Genomic DNA, 22,546 nt, shown 5'->3' on the forward strand with positions numbered 1-22,546 from the left:
GGTTTTCTTTGAAGACATTTCGCTTCTCATCCAAGAAGCTTCCTCAGTTTCTTCAGTCCAGAGCTGAAGAAGCTTCTTGGATGAGAAGTGAAACATCTTCAAGGGAAAAAAACCCAGAAAGTCCAGTTGCCTCTTGAAAAAGGACTTTGGGATTGGATTTTCTGTTTTTTTTCCTTGAAGACGTTTTGCCTCTTATCCAAGAAGCTTCTTCAGCTCTGGACTGAAGAAATTGAATAAGCTTCTTGGATGAGAAGCAAAATGTCTTCAAAAAAAGCCCAGAAAGTCCAGTTGACTCTTGAAAAAGCACCTTTGGGATAGCCACAACCTGGATGACTGAGAATCTCCATAGACTAAAGAGGACTCCTTATCTGGGGGTCGAGCCATCCAATCCATCCTTGTCCCCAGCATCTGGTTATGGGGCGTTGTCAGGCTGCACGAAATAGAATGTGGAGGACTGGGGCTTTTGTGATTTATGACGGCAAGGTCTTGCTTTACAACAGGATTATAACATGGCAGCTCTGGTATGGACCGATTCATGTTGTTAAAAAAGGAAGAATCTTGATCAAATAATCTCAATTGCTTGTACCTTTGTGAACACTTTTAAATGACTGTAATGGGAGCAACATGAAAGTGGTTTCCTTTATCTTGAGTTACTTTTTCCACTTCACAATTTAGCCTACGGTGGGGATGTGTGTTTTCTGGTGATCTCCCATCCATAAACTAACTAGGTTTAACGGGTCTGAGCTTCTTGGCTTCCAAGCCCAAATACATTCACACACACACAAATGGAAATATATACATTTCTTTTATATTAAATGGGAATGGGTTTATATATTGTGCCAAGCATAATTTCTTTTAATTATGGTTTGTTAAAAGAAGCCATGATGGCTTGCAGATTAAATTAAGTCTTAAAAGATGATTTATAAATTCCATTGACTGGATTAATACTAGAAACCGAAACTACCACAGAATGGCTTGATGCTAGTTAGTCAATCAAATGTCCCATTTGCAGTAACATTGACTGGAATCATTTCTTGTATTACCTCATCATATAGTCTTGGTTTTAGCAGGAATCATGTTAATAGTGTTAAATTTAACTAAATAAAATCAAATTCAGTTTTGCTTGTAGTCCTGTCTATGACTTTTTTGAAGTGAGCCAACATACCATTTAAAGGCCACCTATGGCCCTTATTCTACAAAAATTAAATGCTATTATTAATTATGTGAAACACAGTTATAATTTTTAAACCATGGTTTGTATTTTATCTCACAATTACAGCTTATTCAATAAACCATGTTTAATTGTAACTGCAATGTGTGTATCACTGACATGTTTAGGGAGTTATTGTTAAGTTGCGAAAATAAACTTCTGAATATCTGAAAACGTAACATGTATCACGATTAACATACCCCTATTAAATTAATAACATAGTTCTAATCTTGGATTCATTTTATTACTTAATTACAATTTATCAAAGATACTATTGTGTCTATAAATTGTTTGCCTAGCAAACAATCTTAATTGAACATTTGTATTTGTACCTATGCAACAGCCTAGATTTTACTGCATTTCCAGTTCATTACCATACAGTTTTTTTTTTATTTATTTTTATTTCATTTTGTCACAACAGTATACACAAACATCGACATAAAAAAAACAACACATTATAAAAGAAAATATATATATATATAAGTAAAAATACGCAACAGCTATATAATATATTATATTTGATATAATGAAGGGAACAATTGGACAGGAACGGTAGGCACTTTTGTGCTCTTATGCACGCCCCTTATAGTCCTTTTAGGAATGGGATGAGGTCAGTGGTGGGATTCAAGTAATTTAACAACCGGTTCTCTGCCCTAATGATTTCTTCTAGCAACCAGTTTGCCAAACTGCTCAGAAAGTTAGCAACCAGTTCTCCCAAAGAGATGCGAACTGGCTGAATCCCACCACTGGGTGAGGTCAATAGTAGACAGTTTTTGGTTGAAGATTTTGGGATTTTGAGTAGAGACTATGGAGTCAGGTAATGAGTTCCAAGCGTTAACAACTCTGTTACAGAAGTCATATTTTCTGCAATCAAGTTTGAAGCGGTTGACATTAAGTTTGAATCTATTGTTTGCTCTTGTATTATTGCGATTGAAGCTGAAGTAGTCTTTTACAGGAAGGATATTGCAATAGATGATTTTGCGTGTTAAACACAGGTCATGTCGAAGTCGGCGGAGTTCTAAGTTTTCTAATCCCAGGATTTCAAGCCTGGTAGTATAAGGTATTTTGTTGTTTTCGGAGGAGCGAAGAACTCTTCTAGTAAAATATTTCTGGATGTGTTCAATTGTATTAATGTCAGAGATGTGGTATGGGTTCCAGACGGATGAGCTGTATTCAAGAATAGGTCTGGCAAATATCATACTGTTCAATATCATACTGGACAATCATACTCCCACCGACCTGTACGCTCTCACAGAGAGGGTCTTCTCAGGGTGCCGTCCGCCAAACAATGTCGGCTGGCGGCCCCCAGGGGCAGGGCCTTCTCTGTGGGAGCTCCTACGCTCTGGAATGAACTTCCTCCTGGACTCCGTCAAGTGCCTGAACTTCGGACCTTTTGCCGTGAACTGAAAACGCACTTATTTATTCAAGCGGGACTGGCATAATATTTTTAATATTTTTAAATTTTAAATTTTTAAATGTTGGCCATTTTTTCTAATATGCTCGGTTTTAAATTGTTGTTTTAATTGTATATTTTTGTGTTTTTTATCTTTTGGCTGTACACCGCCCTGAGTCCTTCGGGAGAAGGGCGGTATAAAAATTTAATAAATAAATAAAATAAAATAAATAAATATTTTTTTTTCCTGGTGAAAATTATTAAATGAACATCTACCTCGGGTAGTAGGGGCTGGAATAGTCTCCTGGCTTATGGGATTGCTGAAAATAACACACAATGTTCCTTTGCATTCTAAAAGAGAATTGAATACATGTGAAACCCTCGGGATATTTGTCTTTCCCGTCAGACAGACTTGGCACTGACCGCAGTGTGAAGTTCAAACAATAACTAGCAAATCAAGTATATTAAATAAAAGTAATATGATTAATTAGAACATATAGCATTTTGCTGCTGATCATTAAACTATCTCTGTGAGTTGGCACACTTTTTATTTTATTCTGATTTTAGCAAAAACAAAATCTAGAGAGAATCCAAGCTGGTTTAATTGGCAATCTGATGCACACTTATGTGGGATTCCAATGGTAATTAAACTGAAGTAGACACACATTCATTTGCCTTGATTCCCTTCTAACTATCATTCTGAAACTGGAGAACCATATATATTTAGATGCTAGTCATATATTCATGTAGAGATGGAAGCTTGAAGTTTGGGTGAAGGGGCAAAAGTAATTTACACATACTTCTCTCTCCATGGACAATTACCTGAATTCACATAATACACTAAAACCAAACAAGCCATACACATCATTTATGCTGCTCGTGCAAGTCTGTGCCAGCCTCAATTACAATATATTTATCTTCTTTGCCACTAGGAAATAAGAGTTATCCACTTAAAGAAGAACCAAGCAGAAGAATTAACACTTCTCTACCTAGTGCACTCATATCTGGCAATATCTCTGCATCTAATTGAGTTGGCTTGTTAGGCTTACCATTGTGTGATAACAATGATTATGGTTTGCTAACATGTGAATACAGCTATGGAATCAAATGATTCAGGGTTGCAGAGTTCACTTTGAAGTAGTTCTAATACAATGTTTTCTATAAAAACAAGATTACTCTAAAAATGCAACAGAAACACTCTTCTTTCCACACATTATTTATAAACAATTCTCAGTCTAAAGTCTTATGTTCAGTCTAAATCCAAGAAAAAAACCATTAAGCTGCTTAAAAAAAGAATCATATACATTCTAACTTTGGTTGAGTAAGTGAAATTGAAAGGAGATGAAGAGAAATTGATAAATTAATTTGGACATCATTTGAAGGGATTAAATATTAAAAATTCTAATGTATTCTTTCTGGTAGTTTTTAATGGACTTTTGCTGAATAAGACTGAATGATGAGGTTTTATATGCTAGTAGGTAAAAGTTGAGCTATGGGATAAAGAGGTTTTTTGTTGAAATATTAGAGAAGGGCATTAGGTTACTGAAAATGTTTCCATTTGTCTTGATGAAAGGGAAGTAATTTAAAAAATTGTTTTCATTTTATATATTTTTCCTCCTTTTCCCCTTCCCCTTTTTTCTTTTCTTCTCTGCAATTTTCATTGTTTCTTTTTTAATATTTCTCTTCGTTTGTATTCTTTATCTTTTTAAACTGCAATAAAAATTGTTATTTTAAAAAATGTGACTTTTGGTGGCTAAATTAAAAATTAAATGAAATACATATAAGATAAATAACCTTGTACCAAGCCTTGAAGGTCTTCGAGGATCAGAAACGTTGGAGGTGAGACAAGGTTTCTTGAAGTTTTTAAGCTTCAGCATTTCTGAGTAGCTGCTTTGGACAGAGTTTCAGTTCAGTTAGCTGGCATGTCCTCATTTCTGACTAACCGTTCCAGGATTTTGTATTGTGCATCCTGTACCACAAACAATGAAACCACATACACAAACAAAAGTAGTCAGGCCAATATTTTTTAAAAAAGTAATGAAGCGTTTGCTTCTGCTTATAGGATGTACAGTTCTCATATTTTGCAGTATCATGCTCAGAAAAGAATAATTGCTCCATCTGTTCTTTTTTATATTCCTGTTTCTGACATTTAGAACACTGGGAGTCTTTAGAGGTAAGGATTACAAAATCTTTCTTTTGAAAGATTATTACAATTATCCTGTACCTTGGTTTTAACTCTACATGCATTCCCTGGGTTTTGTTTTCTGATCTTAATTTGCTTTGCATCGGGATGTTGTAACCAGACTTTAATTTCCTTCAAGGAGACCTGTTGAAATCACGGATAATCATGACAATGCATCTCCTTTATCTCAGGACTAAGCCTGCATCTAAGTATTGAAATTAATATGATGTCTATAAGATTCTATTTTTTTCTACAAAAATATTTACAATGAAGATATTTAAAATATATACAGATGAAAATGTTACAGCTGTTAAATATATGGCAAATTGTGTAAGATAAAAATGTAAAAATGTTCCTAATAATTTTAGCTCTAAATATTTAACTGTAATTGTGCCTTAAATTTTACTTTTAACAAACATGAAATTAGAATTAGGATTATGAAATAACTAAGCTTACAATATATTTTAACAGGTAATACTCAACAAAAGGTGAATAAGGAAGATGAGATTCTGTTTGGTTTTCATTCTTTTAAGTTTATTTCTTTTTCAACTTGAGGCTAACCCTGAAGTCAGAATAAGAATTACACAAAGGGGATTGAATTATGGTAAATTGATTTATTTTATTTTACAATTATATTTTAATATATTTCAAAACTTTTATATAATACTATGGATTTCCTCAAACATCATAGCAATTGCAATGATCACCTCAGAGAACTGAAGTAATTTGAGCCTGCAGCATGCATCTGCCTAAAATGCTGTTTATAAACATGCTTAAGGAATCTCATATCTGTAAAATAGAAATTAGATTGCATATCTACACAAGTCCATCCTAATTGTCTGAAAGTGAAATACAGTAAGCATTCTTATTCAATGATATAAGTCCTCATTAAATTCTCTTCCCTTTCTGCGCAGTTGACAGAATAACCTTGTTTCTTGACAATATTTCAAGGTAAGTAATTAAGGAGCAGGATATGAAGAATTAAAGTAATTACTAAGAAATCTGCCCCTAAATTTTCCATCTTCAAACATGTTCAGAAGAATATTGGGTGGCTTATGAATTTAAGTAAATAATAGACTGACAAATGATGGAGCTGAACACCATGTATTCCTTTTAGCAAAAGAAATTGGAATGAAGCTCCTTGAACAAGAACTAAGGACAAAAATATTTCCAGATGAGATCGGCACTGAGAAATTCTTTTTTGGCAAAGTTGACTACACAGTATCAAGGTATTTGCCTATCTGTACCATGTATGTGTTACCTTATCTTTAATTTCTGAATTTTGTGACAATATACTTCAGTTTCTTGATATAAAATGTATTTGTTTATTTCAGTATAACTGCTGCTGTTATCATTTTTTCTATAAATGCATATTTTATTTTAGTTATTCTTTTAATTTCACAAGCCACGTCAACTTTATTCTGAGTTAACATGCCCTGCTTTACATTGCATAGATTAAGCTTCATTTCATCTTGCAATATGATGTCAAGCTTCTCTCTTTATAGGATTCAAATCACATCTATTTCAATATATAATTCTTCTGTGGTCCTGATACCTGGAAATAGTATTAGACTATTAATTAAAAATATTTCTGTGACAGTTACTACACACTGGACCTTGAACAGCTGGCTGATGTAAGTGCAGTTTTGTAAATCTAAGGCTATTTATTCTGTCACCTGATAATTGAAAATAATTAAAGCTAAGAATACTTTAAATACTTTCATCCAGACAGTATTTAAATTAGAAATTAAACAAAGAACTGAAACACAAAAATACTTTTAAAACTGAATGAGATCTTGAGTTTAACTATTGCTACCTCTTCTTATTTTTCCCTGTGCAGTGACTATCAGGGAGAAGTTGAAATATCAATTTTAGGACTGTCTATTACAACAAATATGATAGTGGCACAAAATAACAGAGGAGATTTTCTGGTGTCTGTTCAAAACTGCCAATTGAGCACTGGTAATATTGAAGTCCAGCTTAATAGTGAAGGAAGGTAAATTCAAGAAATATATTATATAACGATATTTAATTATAAGGAACTACTGTAATGGGTGTCTGTTTTTAATGAATTTTTGATATATTGAGCAGTGCATGTTATTTGTATGATGTTGCAAATTATGTAGATAACATAAATTGTAGCAGAATTTGGTCTGTTGTATACAAATCCTGATAAACATCCAAGTCTGATAAACTCAAGTTTCACTCAGGTCACCCTAATAAATATATAGAGATACATACCTGTAATGTGTAGATTAAAAATTTGTATAAATTAAAAGCTTCCATATATTAGAAACATCCAGTCATTTACACACAGTCCTAAATCTGTCTGTTGTGAACTATGCCCCAACAAATTAAATGGGATTTATAACATTCCAGTCTTCTTCAGATAAATATCTCAGTTTTTCATATTGTGTTTCATATGTGGAAGCCAAATGGAGAATGCAATCATTTTAAAACTTATCCCAAAAGTAGCATGTCATGAGGTAGTTTTTTAATTAATTATTAAACTTCATACCAGTTAACTTTCAATGAGCATTCAACTGTTGCATATGTCTGCATATTTCTATTATCTAACAAATTAAATTATGAAGGAATTAACATACGTTCTGGTTTTTTAAAAAATCTCCAGGTGGTTTTATAATGCTTTTGTTCAACATTTGGAAAAGGTCATACATACAAGATTGGAAAACCAAGTAAGTTTGGAAAAATTGAGTGGCTTATGGATTTGCCTCCAAAGAGCACTATGTTCTTTTTCATAGTCGACTCTTTCCTACACTTGACAAAAATCAAAAATCTTGTGTATGTATATATTTTTTTCACAGCTGTGCCTAAATGTTATATTAAGAATCCAAAAGGAAACTGAAGTACTTAAAGGATTAAAAGGTGAGTCTGTGATAAACTAACTATATTTTGCTGATGGACTTACTGTTCTGTAAACTAACGATTGAGCAATGTGCAAAATCTTTAAAACTTAAGAATTGTGAAGTTGAAAATGAAAGCCGTTCTGATACTGTTTGTATTGATAAATACTATTTATATTGATACTTACACTGATATTGAGTTAAGGGAAGAATGCATAACACATCACAGCTTTCTGTGCTCAATATAAAATGATAATTTTTCAAAAGTGTGGAATTATATTTGTCATCCATACACTCAGTGATTTTTTAAATTATATGTTTCTATCAGTTGAAGGCTTCTTTTCCAAAAACAATTTCATTTTTCTATCTTACCTTTCTTTATTAGTATATGAAAGACTCATGAAAACAACTGTTGGAAAGACAGCTATTGACTGGGAATATATTTCAGTATTAGCAAACAGAGGGACTATTTCTTCCTATAGCATGACATTGCTCACCCTCTTTCTTGTTACATTTCTGTAGTTTTCAAACTGCTGTTGCAGTGCTTCTCAAATAGTGGGGCTCCATAAAGGGGGGCGCGTTTGACCTCGGCAAACACTGTCATAACAAGCATAAATGATACTATTTACAGTCGCACGGGGGGCGCGAAAAATGTTTTCTTCTTCCTAGGGGGGCATGACAGAAAATAATTGAGAAGCACTGTGTTATAGCATCCAGTACTACCACTATAAGGAATATCACTATCACTTCACTTTAGAGTAAAGAAACCCCAAATGGGGCTTCTGGGTGGCGCCATCTTTCTCGCTGGGTGCCAATTTATGGCACTCCGCATTGAATACCGTAAAAGCCGGATTTAACAACTGATCCCGGCTTCATTTCTCTCTCTGGTTGAAAGAGAGAGTCAGAGCAAGGGGGAGGAATTGGGTAGATTCCCCTAGGGGCTTTGTTTTTGTAATACAAAGTCCTGAACGGTGAATCCCCTTCTTTACCCCTCCCCCACCTCCAGTATTCTCTGCGCTCCTGAAAAAGCAGGAAAAGAGGAAGATGTCCACTTCTGCTAGCAATTGATTTTTTTTGTGGATACGAAAAGCAGGCGGAACGAATGTGAGGAGCAATTATTGGTTTGCAAGTATTTTTGATTTTCTGACTTCCTCCCCCCCTTCAGTTTCGTTTTAGAGAAACTGAAAGCAGAGCGATACATCAAAGGGAGCTTTGCTGTTGAATCGAAACTGAATGGAGATTTTATCTTATTGTGTTTGACTGTGGACTGTTGGATTATATTACGCTGTTTAAGTACGTTACAAGGGGATTCTCAGCAGGAATTTTGTTATGGAGGTTCTTTCAGAAGAATGGGTTCGGACGTTATACAGGACTACACAGAAAGAATGTATTTAATTATTCAAAATACAAATTGATAAAAAATGGGGACGTTTTGGATGAGAGTTTGGAGCAAATTAACCAGTGCAATTATTCGGAAAATGGAATGGAGGATATACAAATAAAAGTGGATAAATATGAAGATTTGATCGTGAAGAAACAAGGTGATCTAAAGAAGTTTTCTTTAAATAGTTTGGATGAGCTGCCTGAATTTGTGCTACAGGAGATTGTCCTCAAATGGAAAAGACTCACAAGCTTAATGTTTCCCAAGAGTTCTCTTTTTGGACTGATGGAATATACGGCAGTAATTTTTGGATTTCTGGACATAAGGAATTACTAGGAAATATTGTGATTGACTTTTTAAAAGGAGCAACGAAGGAAAGACAGAGATTAATGCACCAAAAAAAATGGCAAGAGACAATAGTATTATTTTTGAAACAAGGTCTTTTAAAATATTAATAGACAAAAATATTTGTGTCCCGAAAGAATTATATGGTTATATGGTTATAGAAGCTATAAGGAGATATTCTCTGAATTGGATTGGATTTTTACGTTTTAGCTGGTTTTAAATATTTTAGGATTAATTTGTTCTACTGATTTATATATTTTATTATTGTTTATTGTTAATTTTTTGAAGGATTTGGTTATGTAAGGAGGAAGTCAGAGCTAGAGAGGGGGAATTGGTATAATAGTTTTGGGGGAAAAAAATTTTTTTTAGCATATGTTTGTTTTATTTTTAACTATACCTTGTGTTTGTTCCGGGAAGCCAGGGGGGGAGGGGGAGGGGGTTTGTGAAGGGAGAGGGGTTGGGGGGAAAGGGGGGGAAAATTTTTTGTAAAACTTTTTGAATTAAAAAAAAAAAAAAAGAAACCCCAAATGCAGAATTTAAATGTGGTTTGCTGCAGTGAAAGTACAAACTTGTGTTAAACTCAATATTAACTTGTGTTAAACTCAGAAGTAGCATGGAGAATTTTTTTCTCTCTTAAATGGGAATGTTTGATTTATTTCATTTATACTGTTGATTAAATTTATTTATTTATATTATTGCTGTTCCTTATGTGGGGAGCTATACCTTGATTTAGGTTATTACAAAAAGTAGGCTGGATTAATGACACACTGTTTTCTACCATGGCATAGCTAACTAACCAAGAATAGTGGCAAATACAGACCAGAGACTTGTAATTGTAATATCCAATTAATATAGTCATTACATACTTATACTCATATATATGCTTATATATTGTACAATTATTTCATGCTTATGCTTATATATACTGTGTGACAAACTAAAATAAATAAAAATAAATAAATAAATTTCTTTCTAGTATCTTACATCTTTTATCAAAGTATTAAGTAGCAGTTTTCATTTCTTGAGGCTGGGGCCAATTTGCTCATCTTCGGGACATGGACTAGGAAGGATAAACAAAGAATAAAATCTTTTTTCCCCTCTGAAGCTAAAGTACAAGTGTTATCAGGAGATCTGTTAATTTCAATATTATCTGTGCCTAATAGGCAACAGGCATTGCTCACAAGCAAACGTGATATATCACTTGTCACGCTCCTAACATTCTGATCTGCTTCAAGTTTTGTGAACTAGTTATTTCAAAACACTTCACTTGATTAGCTAGTCATCTGTAAGATTAATGGCAAGGTTGCTGGATTTAGAAAGGAAAATTCTTGAAATTCCTGCTGTGTGTGAGGTTTATTGTGAGTGGATGACATTGAGATGCTCATTGCTTTACAGCCCTACCCTACCTTACAGGATGTGTGGAGGGGAGGGTATCGGAGATCTTGAGTATCTAAGATCTTGAGGAAGAGAGAATTTGAGAGACCTCAATTTCGCTTTTTCAATAACGTTGCAGGTGTATTCCAGATTAATCCCTTTATCCAAGTAAAGTATTCACTTATTAAACCTCCTGAAGTCTTTAAATCCTATGTTGATCTGGATTTTAAGGTAATCCTACTGGTTGTTATACTGTCTGAAATTGTATTTTATAGGCTATCATCTAGCAATCTTCAGAAACTTAAAACATTGTTTTTTTTATTTTATAAATTTATAAATATAATTGTGTTATTATTAGATTATTAAATTGATGAACCTGTCAGATTCTCTGATTCAGTGTTTGTCCATTTCTAGGAAATGTAGATAAACATTTTGATTCTTGTGTCCCATTCATTTATTTAATTGAGATTTATTTTATTTTAGCTTACTTGTTTAATTCTTAGATTTTTTTTCATAAATACAAGCACTTCCTTCATTGGGATAGGGCATCAATTAATAACAAGAACTAAAAGCTGCTAAAATTGGACTTAAATCTGCCTTTCTCAACCATTTTAGTCTGTGTAATTATAAACTCCATAACACCCAGCCATGCATGAGGGATGATGGTAATTATAGGGATAATTACAGAATAGGAATAGAAAATTTGAAAAATCTGAAAGTCAAAAGTGAAATAAATTAAAACTCAGGGCTAAACAAGATATTGTAACTATTCATTCAGCACTTGCAAATATTGTCTTTCTTTTTTAATATAATTTTTATTGAAAATTTTTAACAAGATTATAAACAATACTGTACAAATATTAGAAACAAAACAAAGAAAATAAATAGATCTGTCCCACAGGCTCACCCTATAAACAGCGGACTGGCCCGCGATGCCTCTGCCAGCAAAAACGGAGCTCAGGAGGGCTGTGTGTGGCCCTCCCAGGCTCCATTTTTGGCTGCGACGGCCTCCTGCAACCCTCTGCCAGTGAAAACAGAGCTCGGGGAGCCTGCACACAGCCTGCCCAGGCTCCGTTTTTGGCTGTGATGGTCTCCTGAAGCCCTCTGCCGGAGAAAACAGAGCCTAGGGAAGCTGCTCCAGGAGGCCATCGTGGTTAAAAATGGAGCTTCAATGAGTGACATCGACCTGGCCATGCTCCCCCGGCCATGCCCCCCCCAGCGCCCCGAGGTCAAACACAATCCTGATGTGCCCCTAAATGAAATCGAGTTTGACACCCCTGCTCGAAGGTTATATCAAAATATCCTTTATCAATAAGTTACTCTTTCTAAGCATCAAATCCATAAACCACGAGGCCATTTTTTTCAGCAAAAAGTACGTAAGTGATTTTCCATCAATAATAAGTGTAATACTTGATGCGTAAAGTATAGTGTATTTCTAAATTAAATTACTCCCATAAGTTTTGACCCTGTCCTAGATGCTAGCAAAATACTATGGATCAGCTTGAACTCTGTGCTGCACTTCTGATCCACAGTTGTATGAGATAAAGTGGAAAACATAGATTGAAGTGAATGGGAGCATTTCTTTCAAATATCAGAAATGGAGGCCAATAAGGGGCAATGGACTTTTTAAACAAACATCCTTTTTGTCTGTGTGAGTTCATTATAAAAATATGTAGCGGCATAAATAGAATTAGATCTTTGGAGTTGCATTTTTCAATCAAAATCACCTCATTCACTAGTGGGAAACCTTTAGCTAGAATAGTAAAGAAATGCATGAGCAGTCATGGACATTTTTTAAGAGAAGGAGGTATACTTCTAAATGAAGCCCATTGAAATCAATAAGATTGATCCTCCATTAAGTGATCATGGAATACTTGTTTTGTTCTATAAGTAAACTTCTATTCTATATATTTTTCAGGTTTCTGTGTATTTTTCAGGTAATCATACAGAGTCTCCCTTTGTGGCAGCTCCCTTCACTCTTCCAGAAAAGAACAACTATATGCTCTTCGGTGGAATTTCTGAATCTTTGCTAAACTCTATTACTTTAACTTATTACACTACAAGAGTGTCAAAGATAACCTTTTCTGAAGAGGTAATTATCAATAGTATCAACAGCATTATTAGTAGTATTACATATTTTGTGAATGAGCCTGAATTTATGAAAAGTCCTAAGTGATCTTGAAAAAATGCATGCGTTCGTATATGGGGTCAGGCCAAAGTAACCACTAACTCAAACAAAGTAACTAATTTAAATATTAAAAAGGTTGCAAATATCTGTAATTTAAACTTATTTATTTATTTATTTATTATTTATTAATTAAATTTCTAGACCGCCCTTCTCCCGAAGGACTCAGGGCGGTGTACAGCCTTATTAAAATACATAGATAGACAATAAATTTAAAATAATTTTAAAATGAAATATTTAACCGGCCAATTTAACTAAAAATAACAAAACCAATTAAAATCAGTACAAAATTTAAAATTTAAAATTTAAAAAACTAAAAAATCTAATCCAGTCCTGCGCACCTGAATAAGTGTGTTTTAAGTTCACGACGGAAGGTTCTAAGGTCCGAGAGTTGGCGAAGTCCTGGGGGGAGCTCGTTCCAGAGGGCGGGAGCCCCCGCAGAGAAGGCCCTTCCCCTGGGTGTCGCCAGACGACACTGCCTAGCTGACGGCACCCTGAGGAGTCCCTCTCTGTGAGAGCGCACGGGTCGGTGAGAGGTATTCGGTAGCAGAAGGCGGTCCCGTAAATAGCCCGGCCCTATGCCATGGAGCGCTTTAAAGGTGATCACCAACACCTTGAAGCGCACCCGGAAGGCCACAGGTAGCCAGTGCAGTCTGCGCAGGATAGGTGTCACCCAGGAGCCACGAGGGGCTCCTTCTATCACCCGCGCAGCCGCATTCTGGACTAACTGCAGTCTCCGGATGCCCTTCAAGGGGAGCCCCATGTAGAGAGCATTGCAGTAGTCTAGGCGAGACGTCACGAGGGCGTGAGTGACCGTGCATAGGGCATCCCGGTCTAGAAAGGGGTGCAACTGGCGCACCAGGCGAACCTGGTAAAAAGCTCTCCTGGAGACGGCCGCCAAATGATCTTCAAAGGACAGCCATTCATCCAGGAGGACGCCCAAGTTGCGCACCCTCTCCATCGGGCCAATGACTGCCCCCAACAGTCAGCCGCTGCAGCTGACTGTACCAGGATGCCGCATCCACAGCCACTCTGTCTTGGAGGGATTGAGCTTGAGCCTGTTTCTCCCCATCCAGACCCGACGGCTTCCAGACACCGGGACAGCACTGATAGCTTCATTGGGGTGGCCCGTGTGGAAAAGTACAGCTGGGTGTCATCAGCGACAGCTGGTACCTCACACCAAGCCACTGATGATCTCACCCAGCGGCTTCATATAGATGTTGAACAAGAGGGGCGAGAGAATCGACCCCTGCGGCACCCCACAAGTGAGGCGCCTCGGAGCCGACCTCTGCCCCCCTGTCAACACCGTCTGCGACTGATCGGAGAGATAGGAGGAGAACCACCGATAAACGGTGCCTCCCACTCCCAATCCCTCCAACCGGCGCAGCAGGATACCATGGTCGATGGTATCAAAAGCCGCTGAGAGGTCTAATAGGACCAGGGCAGAGGAACAACCCCTATCCCTGGCCCTCCAGAGATCATCCACCAACGCGACCAAAGCCGTCTCAGTGCTGTAACCGGGCCGGAAACCGGACTGGAACGGGTCTAGATAGACAGTTTCATCCAGGTGTAAGGGAAACTGATATGCCACCATACTCTCTACAACCTTCGCCGTAAAGCGAAGGTTGGAGACCGGACGATAATTGCCTAAAACAGCCGGGTCCAAGGCAGGCTTCTTGAGGAGGGGTCTCACCACCGCCTCTTTCAAGGCGGCCGGGAAGACTCCCTCCACCAAGGAAGCACTCGTAATTGCCTGGAGCCAGCCTCGTGTCACCTCCTGGGTGGCCAGCACCAACCAGGAGGGGCACGGGTCCAGTAAACATGTGGTGGCATTCAACCTACCCAACAACCTGTCCATGTCCTCGGGAGCCACAGGGTCAAACTCATCCCATAAAATATCACCAAGACCACCCTCGGACGCCTCCCCTGAGTCACTGCAATTTTGGTCCAGACCGTCCCGAAGCTGAACGATTTTATCGTAACTTGTGTTCATATTGTTCATATTCATATTTTTATTTGTAAAAAGAAATCTTGGTGGGCTTTTCAAACTTGAACATCTTCATTGTTGGGCAATTGATTGATTATGTGCCATCATGTCACTGTCAACTTTTAGCAACTAGATTTTTTTGCCATACAGCAGTCATCTGGATTTTTGCAGCCCCTTTCTCAAGTACTTGAAGGATGCTGAACAGCAGCAATCAGGAAAGCAATAATCCATATTCAACTCCCTATTATGTTGTTAGCACCATGCAGAATAACTTTCATGTCAAATCAAGTTAATAGAAGACTAATAAGAAATAGTCTCATCCTAATTTTGGTACATTATTTGGTCTTCCTAGGTTCAAGATACCTTTTATAAAAGAGGCAACACAACACAATACAAACTCAGGTTTGCACCTTTCTCATCCATCCAGTCACTCATTCCATTTCAGCAAAGAAGCATCAGTCTCATTGCTCGCTGGATGACTTAAGCCCCTCTTTCTTGACCTAGCCTATTTCACAGAATTATTGGGGTGGGGGGAATGGGAGTGAAAAGCACTATGTAGACCTTAAGTTTCCAAAAGAAAGGTAGGATATAAAATAAATAGGTGGAAAGAGACATAAAAATTTCTGCTCCTATGCACAAAACACTCCATGATGGTAATCAAGGGAAGGGATTTAAGTAGTCTTTCATTTAAAAGATGAGTAGGAAACTCATATATTTCTTTCATTTTGCAGCATTCCTCAAACTTTAATTTAACCACAGATATCTTAAGCAGAGTCATTCCTCAAGTAAGCATGAGATATTTTAAAAATCTAAACAATTGTGGGTTTATATGCATGAATGTTGGATAAGTATTGATTGATTTCCAAAAGTTTTCTAGCATTTACTTTTGACAAAATGTGATTTAAGGAAAGATTGTCTCTTTCAGCATGCAGAAAATGTGTTCAAGAAAGGATCAAAGGATATGTGATAGCAGGAAATTCATGTTGATATTTGTCCATTTCTTCCTCCATGGAAATTAATGATTTGACTGAATAATGAAGGAAAAATATTAATCCAGCTCCGTTAGGATCAGAATCTCAACCCATACGAACAAATATGAGATCTGATTCTTTGTTTTTCCAGTTTGTAGCTACTCTATAAATTAGTTGCTCTCACCATAGTTTGTCAGGAGCAGATGTGAGGCATAGAAATTTTGTAAATTCTGAATCACAACATGCACATAATGTGTAAGTAATGTGTAAAAATCTAAGAATTTTATTACTCTTCATATTGCTAATTCCAGCTTTGAAATAACTACACTTAACAATTCTAAACAAATTTATCAGAACATAAATCTCACTGGACAGTGGGATTATATGTCCAAGTAAATATGCATGGAATTAATCACGTACACATGTTGTTTTAGAGTAAAGATACATAGCAATGTAGATTTGGGACCAAATAATTATGACTATATATAATTATTGTAAATAATAATTATTTCTTTATGCAGGTTATGCAGCATTATGCCAAATCACATCCACTGAGAATGAAATTAATGGTCACTGCAGCTCCAGTTTTAAGGTTGCAAAATAATAGTTTCACTATAGAGATTCCTTGTTTTGTAGTAGTATCTGCTCTTCTGTCAAGCGCAATGATTAAGCCCATCTTTGCCGTGAATGCAGTAAGTAATTATAGAATATTACAATATATAAAAGTAATTGGTTGAATAAAACTCACTTCTTCCCTGCCATTTATTATAGAGATGATCAAGAGCCAGCCAATGAAAATCACAGCTATGTAATAATTTGATGTAATGTGCTCAGCCATTGGCAAAAATGATTAAAGTTCTTGTTTTCTTGGTTCCCATCTATTTTTATCATTTCTGACATTCTGTTTTTATGTTTGTTTTTATGCTGTTTCCTTGTTTTAAAATGTTTTCTTCATATCCAGACTTACCACTGCTTTAGTGTTTGCCAATCAGATTTGATGGTTCTGATTTCACTGAGCTGTCTTCAGTTCTCCATTCATCTCCTGGAAATCCCATCCAGGATGTTTTTTAACTTTATATTATAAAAGACCAAATCTAATAATGTTGGCACTATTTTAGGATTGACTATTTGAATGCCTCCTTTAGTACTTTCTTTTACAAAGGAAGCAATATTTGCTTTTGAAGCAAAGTACAGGTGTATGAGCTGGTCTCTTTGATATAATTGTCATAGATAATGGAACTATGGAATGTTCTCTGTTGTTATTAGCTTGTCCTTGATTTGCTAGTTAGGACAGTGTTGTTCTTAGCTATGGTTCATTGAACCATATAAGAGATTGTCATGTTGGTGAATTAAATGACTCCCTCCTTAACAGGATTTTTAATATAAACACCATTATGTCCATGCTCATTATTCAAAAATTGTTAACATTCACATTTTAATTGGTGCTAAGAAGACAGTAGTCTGTTTAAGAACTGAAATTAATGAAACTGCACACAAATTGTTTAAATGTTCTGTCCTCTTAGTATTCTCTTAAGCAAATGAGAGGTTAAAATGCATTTTTTAAAAACTTTAATAATTTTACTTTGCTCTTTACCTAAAGAAACGTCTAGAACTTTTACATAAGATTAACAGCAAATAGGTCAGCCTGTTCCCCAGCTTTACAATCTATTGGGTGGAACACAAAAAAGAAAATGGTGAAAAATATCTAAAGAGAGAAAAGAGAGAAAAGAGAGAAAAATATTTATCTTTAGATATTCAGGCACCATCTCAGATTACAAAGAATTTAAGTTACCTACTGGAAACAATTTGGAGAAAGGAGATGTTGGTGAAGTAGACCATGAAAAATTCTCCCCTGTTGAATAAAAGATCAGGAACAAGAAAAAAAATTGAATATATTAATAGAACACTCTAGTTTTAGCCCAAATAAACACAAATATTATTTTGTCCATCTATTGATACTTTTTTTTCTCTTTGTAGTCTATAGGTTTGAAAGCCAATGCAGTAATAGCTAAACAAAAGCTAATTGTCTTATTACAGCTCCAGAGGTAATAATTTCTGATAACCCACTACTTTCGGACCAGCCCATCAAGAAACTCAGTCCATGATTACAATTGAAATAATTATTTTCTAAATTTTTCACTTGGGGTTGTCATTGCTGTCATTTACACAACATAAAAAGAAACATGGTAGATTTGATTTTTTTTTCAGCAGACAGGCTTTATGAATATAATACTAATGGGCTAGATGCTAAAAGAGGGAAGTCCTTCATCAATGCATTGTTGAATTACTGACATTCTGCTTTTTCTTTCAATACTGTAACTTTTTTCCTTGTTCATATTTCCCTCTCTGTTCCTTGTGCTCTAGTTATCTATTTGTAAATACTCATAGATTACAGGAATGCTCCTTAAGTATTCTGTGCCATAAGGAAACTTTCCTTATAAAGAAGTGCCTTGAATCTCCCCGTATGCTGTTCTGAGTACATTAGGAACAGATTTTATATCATTCTGTTTCCAGAGTAGCTGATCAGGTGGATCTTGATAAGCACAAGTAGAACATGCACCTAAGAAGACCTTCCGACTCATTTTCTGAAATATCTCTTATTTAGTGATTCATTGGTCCTAGTGCTGATGATTATGAACAGCATCATGAATACTATCTTACTGCACACTAATCCACACTAGTAATATTGCTACATCTTGTGATAAAGGAAGTTGATTACTCTCCCAGCTGTGATTCATCTAGGGAGGTTGTAGGCTTCTCTTCACCAGATATGGTCAAGCAAAACCTGGGTAGATGTTGGCTGGTGAACTCATTTTAATTTGGATTTCTGTGTTAGAACGGGTGCCCCCTTCCAGCTGTACCAATTCACACTAAAATGTTAAGACTTACAAATACCAAATTATTACATTCCTATGTTTTATTTTAGATTATATCTGTCTCTGACTTATTCAAGCATTGGCTCTTTCCAGGTAAATGAAAAATGATAATAATAATAATAGAAACATGTATTAGAATACTTCTTATTGTGAAAATACAAAGCAATGAGTTGTAAAAATACAAGGCAATGAGTTTTAATTCTGAGTTTGACCCAGCAGTTAAAAACAGAAGTTAGAGTTTTGCCTAGATTGTGTGAATGAAGGGGCAATCTGACCTATTTCCACTTATGTCCTCTTAGCTATACAGGCACAGCTATACAACATTTCCAAGCAATCAAAACTGTATATGTGATCATTTAAAGAGAAAAGAAATTCACCCCACTTCATTACTCTAAATCTATAATTTAAACACAGGTTTTTTGAAAAGAAATTCAAAGTAGAATAAAGGATAAGAGTAGAAAGGAGGACAGTCATAAAAATAAATTCTTATACTCAGATTTTTTACCTATTTGTATACTTGTTATAATAAAATACAATTCAATATATTTGCTCTTGGCTCCACAGCAATACATAACTAGATAGCCATAGAATCATAGGGCTTGGAGTCCACTCTAGTCTTCTAGTCCAACTGTCTGCCCAAGGAAGAAGTCTTTATACTATCCAGGACAAATGGTTGTCCAATCTTTATGTGAAAATTCCAGCAATGGAGCAGCCACAACTCCAGGAGGCAAGCTGTTCCACTGATTAATTATTCATATTGTCAGAAAATTCTCCCTTATTTCTAGATTGAATGGATAAATACTAGGAGCAAGAGGTATTACCAGGGACAAGAAGATAAGACTTTGATGAGATTTTATTTTAATCAAGGGGAGGGGGGTGACTGATTGATTTTCTGGTCAATGGAAGTATATACTCTTGTAAAAGTAAATTCATCAGGTGAGAGATAGTCAGAATTGGGAATCTTGAGTATTTGTAAAATAATGCTGCTTGAGACATGACTAGACAAAATTTAAAAATAGTCAACTCAGAGGAGAACTTAAATGAAGCAAACTAATCAAGGTCAGACTTTGCCTAAATATGTGTCTATTCTATTTTCTGGGAGTAGTGTTAAATATAGCTTTCTATTATATAGGTCCAACGTTTGAAGAACTTCTTATCTTACTCCTTACAAAATACCGTAATTCCACCAATCGCTGGTAAGAATTATGAAAACTTTCTTCACAAGTTATGGTTATTGGGTCGTCATTTAAGTGAATATTTCCCAAGGATTAACAAGATCCTAGGTCTTATAGAAAGGTATGTTGTAAATAGCAGAAACAGACATCAACTGAGATTTTGTTACTCCTTAAGAACAAGAACCAAAAAGTAATTGAACCTAAAATCATGTTTAAAAATAAAGAGAAACTTCAGCAATAAAACAACATGCAATTAAGTCTTGAGAATAATAAATACAGTGTGATAGCTAAGCAACAAATGTTATTATGATCAGAATCTACATTTACTTATTTGTTAGATTTATATACAACCTTTTTCCAGAAACTTATGAAGACATACAGATGTTAGATTTATATCTCACCTTTATTTTGTGCAATTGTATAACCCAGCTCCTTCTCTTGTTCTCCCCACAATCACTCTGTGAGGTACATTAGGCTGAGAGAAAATGACTGATTCTGATGGCTAAGAGTTGCCTTGAACTTGGCATTCCATGTTATAGTCTTACTTGCACTATGCTGCATAATTATTATTTGTTCCTATGAAGTCACCAAAAGGCCACTTCAAATTATCCAGAGTTTGTGTTACTAAGAAGCATCCATATTGCATCTGTTTATTGTGTATTTTCCTCTTTTTTTTTCTTTGTTGCCTTAAGCTGCACTGAAGAGAGGATTACAGTTACCCAGAATGGCCAAACTTGTTTTTTCTGAAGCTGTGACTGAAGTTAACAAGGTAGAATTCAGTTTTCTTTGCAGAACATCCTCTTTGTTTCCCTCTATATTTAAACGCAGAGTGATGATTTCCTTGGTGACGAAACTCATAAATTTAAGTTATTGAGAAGATATGTTTGGGAATATTCAGAACTTCAGCCCCAGTGCAAATAACAACAAACTATAACCCACCTTGTTTTTAATGAAATAATCAGACATTGGCTCAAAATCAAGCATTAGTAGATAAGAATGGATATACTTATAAGCCTTATTTTACTGACGTGCTTCTCCATCTCATAACATTTGTGCAGCACCTTCATTTTCTGCATGTTGATTTGATTGTGTGAATTGTACATAAGTCTCTGTCACTGAGGAGGCAATATGAGCTGACATGACTTCAGTGCATGGACAGTCAGTATCAGTGATGGGATTCAAATAATTTAACAACTGGTTCTCTGCCCTAATGATTTCTTCCAACAACCAGTTTGCCAAACTGCTCAGAAAGTTAACAACTGGTTCTCCCGAAGTGGTGCGAACTGGCTGAATCCCACCACTGGTCAGTATGAGGAGACCCTTGAAATGTGGGGTCTGAGTTGATTTGGCATTGTTAGCAGGGAACCTGGAGCATGATTAGATTGCTTTGTGAAGCAAAACCAGTGGTGGGATTCAGCCAGTTCGCACCACTTCGGGAGAACCGGTTGTTAACTTTCTGAGCAGTTTGGTGAACTGGTTGTTGGAAGAAATCATTAGGGCAGAGAACCGGTGGTTAAATTATTTGAATCCCATCACTGAGCAAAACCCTTTTGAATATAAAGAAAATAATCTCAATAACCATTCCAAGTTAGTTATAATACAACTAGTTCAGGACTGCTATGTTAATTAACACCTGTAAAGGAAACCACAATCTCTAATTTAGTTTAAAAGGGCAGAATTAGACATCTCATTTAGCTCTTTCAGGCTAGGCTTTCTGCTAAATTTTTCTTAGTGAAAAATAGCAACCTTCAAGTCAGCAATGAAGTGTCCTAAAATTGATTTAATTTAAAATTATTAATCTGTTGTCTCCTAAACCCATTCTGTTGCAGAATGTCTCCGAATCTTAAATTATACTATATATGAAATTTAGTTCTACAGATTTTACATTTTAAACAATATTTTAGACGGCCTAATAACTAAAGTCCTTTCAGCAAAATAGAGGGAAGTTAAAACTGAGTCACAAATCCACAAGAAAACAATGATAATAAAATTGTAAAATACAGTCAGCAATGAGGAGTACAATTAGTGCACAGTGAAAATCAACATGAAAACCAAACAATGAAACTATTTAAATGTAACTGGAGATGATAAATTATTTCTTTCTGTTGCTTTTTTTAACTTCCCAGGGATATATACTGATTTCCACTGACCTAAATTACAAATATTAAGAAATCAGATGTTTCATCAAGTGGAAGAATTACTGTGGAATACTTAGCACCCTGTAAGCAGTTTTCTCGAGATGATTTTAAAGACTATCATTCATTGTTTGAAATAAGTGTAAAAAACAAAACATTGTCTATAAACTTCCAAATGCTGTGAATAAATAATTGGTTGGTATAACCACATCATATTTTGAAATCTTAAAAGTTTGTGTGATATCATTATTACTGTTTGTGAAATAATCTGTTAGTATTTTCCAATTTTCTCTCTCAGATAGGGCATGCAACCTCTGTGTTTTGGAATTAAAGTATTTATTTTAAGAAAGGAGGCAAATGTGTAAATATTTCTTTGGGCCAAGAAAAAGCACTTTCATAATGGTCTAGCTTATGAAAAGACATCATGGAGCTGATTATTTTTATGCTTCTCAAGACCTAACAGCATGC

The 22,546-nt window shown here is 35.6% G+C and overlaps 1 protein-coding gene across 4 annotated transcripts; it reads left to right on the plus strand.

The window, feature by feature from the left end:
• Positions 1–3,801: 3,801 nt before the first annotated feature.
• Positions 3,802–22,546, plus strand: LOC131202518 (BPI fold-containing family C protein-like). Of its 4 annotated transcripts, XM_058191609.1 has the most exons (16): positions 3,802–4,776; positions 5,257–5,389; positions 5,903–6,014; positions 6,291–6,419; positions 6,626–6,781; positions 7,418–7,481; positions 7,611–7,671; positions 10,889–10,980; positions 12,668–12,841; positions 15,653–15,706; positions 16,414–16,584; positions 17,870–17,937; positions 18,819–18,861; positions 19,901–19,964; positions 20,636–20,712; positions 22,070–22,546. In XM_058191609.1, exons 2-16 carry the CDS (start codon positions 5,287–5,289, stop codon positions 22,109–22,111), a joined length of 1,410 nt encoding a protein of 469 aa, XP_058047592.1. In that variant the 5' UTR covers positions 3,802–4,776; positions 5,257–5,286; the 3' UTR covers positions 22,112–22,546. The 4 variants fall into 4 exon arrangements, with proteins under 4 accessions (XP_058047592.1, XP_058047591.1, XP_058047594.1 ...); XM_058191608.1 differs by having other exon boundaries at positions 3,802–5,389; XM_058191611.1 differs by lacking the exon at positions 17,870–17,937 and having other exon boundaries at positions 3,802–5,389.

The sequence above is a fragment of the Ahaetulla prasina genome, chromosome 7 (genome assembly GCF_028640845.1).
Source record: "Ahaetulla prasina isolate Xishuangbanna chromosome 7, ASM2864084v1, whole genome shotgun sequence".
NCBI lineage: Eukaryota > Metazoa > Chordata > Lepidosauria > Squamata > Colubridae > Ahaetulla > Ahaetulla prasina.